Source organism: Opisthorchis viverrini, assembly GCF_000715545.1.
Source record: "Opisthorchis viverrini unplaced genomic scaffold opera_v5_205, whole genome shotgun sequence".
Taxonomy (NCBI): Eukaryota; Metazoa; Platyhelminthes; class Trematoda; order Opisthorchiida; family Opisthorchiidae; genus Opisthorchis; species Opisthorchis viverrini.
In genome coordinates, this window is record NW_008751865.1 from 658,439 (window position 1) to 666,480 (window position 8,042).

General features: G+C 43.6%; 1 protein-coding gene across 1 annotated transcript in view; it reads left to right on the forward strand.

Moving 5' to 3' along the window:
* Positions 1-576: 576 nt before the first annotated feature.
* Positions 577-8,042, forward strand: part of T265_08247 (hypothetical protein) — a gene marked incomplete at both ends in the record, with an annotated part of 13,467 nt that continues 6,001 nt past the window's right edge. The window contains one exon of the mRNA XM_009173994.1: positions 577-742. Coding sequence (XP_009172258.1) covers positions 577-742 — 166 coding nt within the window. The remainder of the gene's footprint in view (positions 743-8,042) is intronic.

Here is an 8,042-nt window from a genome sequence, read left to right on the forward strand (position 1 = left end):
TAGTAGTATATATAGTATAGTATAGTATGGTGTAGCATAGTATAGTATATTATAAATAGTTATAGTATAGTATGGTGTGGTATAGTATAGTGTACATAGTACTCCTGTACACCATAGGATAGTACGGTATAGTATATTATCGTATCGTATGGTACTGTATAGTATATATAGTTATAGTACAGTATAGTATATAGTAGTATATATAGTATAGGACAGCATATATAGTTATAGTATAGTATAGTATATAGTAGCGTATATAGTGTAGTATAGTATAGTGTAGTATGGCAAAGCATAGTATAGTATAGTATGGTACGTATAGTACTCCCTGTGCAGACGAAGCCCTACGCAGCCGGGACAATGTTGCCTCGTTCATATGCTTATGATCAATTGGCCAGTGGAAGCGTCAAGTTTACGAACATCTTGTATTGTCTCAGTACCTGATATGTCGAAGTCACCATGAGTACCCTCTCTGAGTTTGTCTTAAAAGATCGCTCAGCGAACGAGTTCTAGTTGTAGTCTAAAGACAGATTTGCAAACTGCAAGTGAGACTTCTCAGATGGACGTTTCACTTGTCCAATGGGGGGAATTTTCAGCCCAGACGGGCTGAGATTCAAGGATGAAACCTCCTTTGAAGATGCGCGAATAGCTGCTCGATTCAGCCCCTACGAAATTCTGCTCCGTGTGTGGAATTGTGATCACCATCAAAGATTAGTGCCGGATTTCCTTAACGAGTCAAATCAAAGTAAGAGAGTGTAAGGTTTGCGCACAATGGACATCCACCGCACCTTGGGGTCTTCATAGTAACCCAATTGAGGTGCGTACCTTCAAAGGACCCCCTGNGTAACCCAATTGAGGTGCGTACCTTCAAACGACCCCCTGGAAAACCGGACTTGATACCGTGTGTCGTGGGATTAACCATGAATTGATAGCAATCCCAAATGTGTCATCACAGTTGAAGTTAGTGCCACTACCGTTCACGAGATGTTTTCTTACTTAATAGTAACCCAATTGAGGTGCGTACCTTCAAAGGACCCCCTGGAAAACCGGACTTGATACCATGTGTCGTGGGATTAACCATGCATTGATAGCAATCCCAAATGCGTCAACACAGTTGACGTTAGCACCACTACCGTTCACGAGATGTTTTCCTGCTTAAAAGGACGTTACTTTTGTGAACACCCGTGTATTTGTCATTCGGGGTTCTGTCACACCTTACAAGCAAGTTCGATGGCAACCTGTGTTCGCACTTCGAAAGTACCCGTCACGTGACAGCGGTCATTGCCGTGGGCCAGTAACTCGGGTGGTAGTTGGAGAGATTGGTTACTTGTAACCCTTAAATCAACAGTTGTGCGCTGTTTATCATAAATATATTTCGTAAGAACGAAGTTGACCTTCATTCGTTAGCTCAGTAGTTTGCCCAACTTGTGAAATTTTATGTTTCAGGCAAACTGTTTGACAGATTATCAGGCTTCATCCTCTTGGAGGTGGTTACAGAGGAATACTCAATATTGTGCGCTGTTTATCTTAAATATATTGCGTAAGAACGAAGTTGACCTTCATTCGTTAGCTCAGTAGTTTGCCCAACTTGTGAAATTTTATATTTCAAGCAAATTGTTTGACAGATTATCAGGCTTTATCCGCTTGGAGGTAGTTACAGAGGAATACTCAATACGGATGACTGCATTCACGTGAAATACTGGATTCTTGGAGATTCGTAGACTAGATCCATCCTATGATCAGCGGTGGACTACTGATTAGTTTGCTGTAGACTCATGAGTAGTATGCACCCTGATATCATGGACATCATCCCAACTGAGGGGTACCCTGAAGAAAACGTTGTCATAATTAGCAAGTGCTTGCGGATTTTACCACACGCGTCCCATTTGGTGTTCATTTGGGAGGGGAATCAGATGGAACCTCGTGGACTACGCGTGTAACGGTGGATACTACTGATGAGGGAGGCACGCGAGTAGTAGGTTTTCTCATAAATCCGCGTCGCGTCTCTTGAAAAGTGAGATCCATTAGGGAAATTGCGGAGTCGCATTTGCTTGCATTCGAGTAACAGTCAATGAATATTCAGGGAGACACGTTCAAGAAGAAGATGGATGTTCAGTTCTTTGAAAACAAGATGCATATGAGAGTTTTGCTTCCCCGTCCAATAGTTTCTAACTGTTCACTTGGCGTTTCCTAACGTATATACTCCTCAGCGAAGGCTTTCTTCATTTCAATAGTTGTCTAACAGTGTATGCTACTGATGAAACATTAGAGTAGTGTCTGCTCAATCGTCATGGCTCAGTCTCGGCATCTGGTGGAACGTCGGTGTGGTAAGCATGAAAGATGTTCAGGAGAGAATGCCTCATAATTCTTACTTTTCAAACACTGTACAAATGATAGCTTCTCTTCCATGTCTAGCAACTTGCAACCTTTTCGTTTGTGTAACTAGGCTGCATTTAATGGCGCTTCGCGGTTCACCGGTTATGAAGTTACCTGTGAATCCACGTGTGCCATGAACCTTAGCCGACCCAGGTGAGGCATATTTGAATGAGTTTTTCACAGCACATCTCCCCCACAAGGACTCTTCTTTAGAATGTTACTATGATTACCTTAATTTCCATTTGACTATCGCTACTAGGTATTTTGTGATTGGTTTGGTCCATCCATTGGCCAAACGGGGACACAATGCTCAAGGTGAACCGATGAAAACGAGAGTTTACATCCTCCCTCACGTTCACAAAAAGACATGTTTCCTGAGCATTCAGTTGAGGTAACAAACACACTGATAAATTATTTATCCCCTTGATTACCACTCACATTTGGAAAGGTACAGATTGAATGTCATTTATTCTGAACGACAAAATTTACTCTGAACGACAGTTTTCATCAATCATTCTATGCATGAGGTATCATATCAGCAAACGCGTTCTCTCGGGTGCAATCAAACCGGGTTTTGGCTAGGCACACCTGGGCTAATGCAAGTCACGCAACGTTCGGCGTTCATTCACACAATCACACAGATTGTTGGTTTCGAACACCTGGAATTACCTGTTCTGACAGCTACTTGATTAGCACCGAATTTTACATGTTACCTTGCGTAAGAGAACAAATTCACTGCCATGGAGCACTCGAGGTTCGAAAACGCTGCCTGTAAAAGCAGAAATGACGCCTGGTTTGGGATATACAAACGGATCGGTCGAGCAAGCATTCGGGCACAGTGCCAGCGGAACAAGGTCAACATTTTCGAGTTTGCTCCTCGGCTTTTCTGGATGTTTTCTGAATAAATAACATAAGAAAACAATAAAACATTCAGAGATCCATAAAATGCAACGTTACTACTTCAAACTACTTTGCAACTAAAGTACATACACACATCATCTTGCATAATTGCACACTTCACCTGTTTTCATTTTTCCTCGCTCACGATTTTTCCAACCTTGTGCAGTTTCACAGAGACTGGAACTTACCGAACTGTGCCGGCCTCCAGAATTCGTTGAATTTTACTCGGAAGTGTACCGATGGCCTCTAACACGAAGCTGGTCAAGTTGAGTAGAGATCTGACTGAACAATCTCCTGGTGCTACAGGTTGGGTTGGGGGATGTGTAGGCATCTCCGACGGTCTTACGACAACCGGCACTATCTTGGTCAAAAGGGGGATGAGTATCTTCCATTCAGTTTGGTCAGTACAACTCCCTGAGTTGGTGTCATCCAACCTGCCGCCGGCTCTGATTAAGGATGGTTCTGGGCCCCAGGCGTTAGGGATAAGGTCGACAATGTTCCGATACCCTGATTTTTAGTTTGTCACTTGATGAGTTCTAGATGGTAGGGCCTTATTTTTCAAATTGTAACAACCCCGTCTCCCCGAAGGTTAATTCTGTACTCGCCATTCTAAGCCAGCTGCTTGCTGGGAAACCGGACCAACTCGTTCTCGCGCATCACCGCACATTCACTTACGGCCACCTAGAAAACTCCAATGTCCTGTCAACCTCCTGTCTACAACTCACTAGTGAGTTGTTTTTTTTTGACGGTGCATTCTGATTCATTCATTCTTTCTTTCTTCCCAATCCATCAAGTCACTGCCTAACGGATTTGCAAGTGAGTTCTATTCATTCATACCGTGGAGTACGTGTGGGTTACAGTGATCCATTTCCCCAGTTCCACAACCGGTCTGATCACGAGGAGACAACTCTGAACGATATGTGGCGTGCTAAACGAGAGAACGATAGCGCTTTTAGCCCATATGCCAGAACATGATCCTCGTTAAAAAAAGCTTTTTGGATCATTTTTGATGCAATCCATTAGGGAGTTGAAAAAAACGACGTTTCACCTTGATATTCCGGTCTTGATCATGTTGTTTCATATACACATGTTACAATGGTGCAAAAAACTGGTTGTACAGGTGTCACTGATAAAACGTCCCAATCTGGGCTTGGTATGGTCTACCTGCCTGATCAGTTTGGTTTATCTTACAAACGATCGTTTCGGGAGATCCTTGTCTAACTACCAGAAAGTCTGTTTTAGAATCCAGCCGGCTTGATTCAGAAACAGAATGCATGTGAAACGCTCACCAATCAACACGAAGATATTGAATTCTGGAAATATATTGATTTTTAAGTTTTTTTACGGGATACCTCCTTCAAGGTGTTCTCTCCCATTGAATGGGCCGCAGCAGACCGTTTTATATTTCAGATGGTATGGTGCGCTATTATTGCAATACACCGTATTTTATAGATGTAACACACTACTCATAAGGTTGCTGAAAACTGTTGGACATCCCACCACCGGTTTCGTCCTTTTTTGGGGCTCCTGAACTGGTCAGCTGGTATGCAAATGAGTGCGTCTCGCTAATTCCGTGCAATATGGGTTCAGGCAGCACATAGGGCTCAGGGGACTCGGAAACTCCGAGCCTCGAGGAGGACGAAACCGGTCGTGGGCTGTCAAAGATTTATCAGCGACCATAAAGTAGTGCTTCGCTAATTCCGTGCAATATGGGTTCAGGCAGCACATAGGGCTCAGGGGACTCGGAAACTCCGAGCCTCGAGGAGGACGAAACCGGTCGTGGGCTGTCAAAGATTTATCAGCGACCATATAAGTAGTGCTTTATGCCCGTACACGATTTTTGCTTGTTGTAACCGGCAGGTCACTCGGTTTGAGACACCCTACCGATGAAACAGCTGTGCAGCTGCGAAAAAGAAGAAATTTCCACCACAATTCTCGAATTTTCTCACACTATCGTCCGTTTTTGTTACCCGCGGATTGCGTGCTGTGATTTCCTAAACCAGAGTGACTACATCTCTCAAGTGACGGCCAATGGTCGGTTCCCCCAGGATCCCGTTGTAGAACCCGTGGAATGGATAACGACGTTTTCGTGAAGCTCTTGATGATGTGCAAGCGCCAGAATGAAACATATTCGACAGCGTCTAGCTCCTAAACAGACTGCTATCAACCGATTGCCTGCGAATGAAAGAAACGCTGCCCCCAGCTGGACACAACCCAGTCGGGGGAGGGAGGAGAACCAGACCGTCTTGATTGAATTTTACTGCCTCGGAGTTACGATCGATTTCATAACATAGATAATCCGAATAATCAATAATCAATATCGATAAACCAAGAGCAGAATGAAAAAAGCGACCTCTCGCACAAATCAATAATGTGGTAGGAACGAACAAACAGTTAGTAAAAATCTGTGCATTTCAGAATCCAGGTTGAAATTTGTGATTGTAGTAAAGGGTGAGACAACTCTGAACGATATGTGGCGTGCTAAACGAGAGAACGATAGCGCTTTTAGCCCATATGCCAGAACATGATCCTCGTTAAAAAAAGCTTTTTGGATCATTTTTGATGCAATCCATTAGGGAGTTGAAAAAAACGACGTTTCACCTTGATATTCCGGTCTTGATCATGTTGTTTCATATACACATGTTACAATGGTGCAAAAAACTGGTTGTACAGGTGTCACTGATAAAACGTCCCAATCTGGGCTTGGTATGGTCTACCTGCCTGATCAGTTTGGTTTATCTTACAAACGATCGTTTCGGGAGATCCTTGTCTAACTACCAGAAAGTCTGTTTTAGAATCCAGCCGGCTTGATTCAGAAACAGAATGCATGTGAAACGCTCACCAATCAACACGAAGATATTGAATTCTGGAAATATATTGATTTTTAAGTTTTTTTACGGGACACCTCCTTCAAGGTGTTCTCTCCCATTGAATGGGCCGCAGCAGACCGTTTTATATTTCAGATGGTATGGTGCGCTATTATTGCAATACACCGTATTTTATAGATGTAACACACTACTCATAAGGTTGCTGAAAACTGTTGGACATCCCACCACCGGTTTCGTCCTTTTTTGGGGCTCCTGAACTGGTCAGCTGGTATGCAAATGAGTGCGTCTCGCTAATTCCGTGCAATATGGGTTCAGGCAGCACATAGGGCTCAGGGGACTCGGAAACTCCGAGCCTCGAGGAGGACGAAACCGGTCGTGGGCTGTCAAAGATTTATCAGCGACCATATAAGTAGTGCTTTATGCCCGTACACGATTTTTGCTTGTTGTAACCGGCAGGTCACTCGGTTTGAGACACCCTACCGATGAAACAGCTGTGCAGCTGCGAAAAAGAAGAAATTTCCACCACAATTCTCGAATTTTCTCACACTATCGTCCGTTTTTGTTACCCGCGGATTGCGTGCTGTGATTTCCTAAACCAGAGTGACTACATCTCTCAAGTGACGGCCAATGGTCGGTTCCCCCAGGATCCCGTTGTAGAACCCGTGGAATGGATAACGACGTTTTCGTGAAGCTCTTGATGATGTGCAAGCGCCAGAATGAAACATATTCGACAGCGTCTAGCTCCTAAACAGACTGCTATCAACCGATTGCCTGCGAATGAAAGAAACGCTGCCCCCAGCTGGACACAACCCAGTCGGGGGAGGGAGGAGAACCAGACCGTCTTGATTGAATTTTACTGCCTCGGAGTTACGATCGATTTCATAACATAGATAATCCGAATAATCAATAATCAATATCGATAAACCAAGAGCAGAATGAAAAAAGCGACCTCTCGCACAAATCAATAATGTGGTAGGAACGAACAAACAGTTAGTAAAAATCTGTGCATTTCAGAATCCAGGTTGAAATTTGTGATTGTAGTAAAGGGTGAATCAATTATCGCTTATTGGCTAACTGGAAACGCAGCGGTTCTCGTCCTACTCAGCACGTCCTATATGAATATATATATATATATATGAGTATCAATATACAAAGGGATATCTGCCATCCTGACCACCGGTGAAAGCATTCAGTACGCCCAACATCATCCATGTGTATGCACTCAGTGTACATTAAAATGCTTTTCCACTCACGGAGAATACTGAGCGTCACTAGGAAAGCCGATCCATTCGAACAGTTTTGAAAAAAATTCCCGATCCAATGGCGGCATTTTAAAATTTTACATCTGTTGGTCTCTTGGGAACGAAACATATTGTTTTCTGCTCGCGTCATCGCTTTCTTTATTGCTGGAATTCAAGGCCAGCTAGGCAGTCGGAAGACACAAAGTGAACACTGCTCATTCTGGATGAGGAGGGTACATGTAACTTCGTTCCACGGCCATGTTCGATCAGGTTTATCATCGCTGTGATGAACGCTCAGATGAAAATTGGGTTGGAGTTGACTGGTCAAACTGCGTTGAGCATTACTCAAAACCGACTTGGCTAGATCTATCTCACATTCCACAGGCAGGAAAAAAACAGTCAGTGAGCTGCCTGCACATGGAAATACCAACTGAACGACCTGTTTAAGAGTGAAGCTCAGATCCAGATATCGACACATGAGTGGTTTTAAGACGAATGCATAAATCCGATCTAGGCTGGCACATCGTATTTCTACAGATGTTTGTTTGTCTAGGATCGAGTCGTGTGAATGTCGGACCAGTCATCGTCAACATCATCATCCGAATCACCATTACCGTCATCATCATCATCATCGTCATCATCATTCGAATTATCATCATCATCATCATCATCAACATCATCATCATCATCATCATCACCA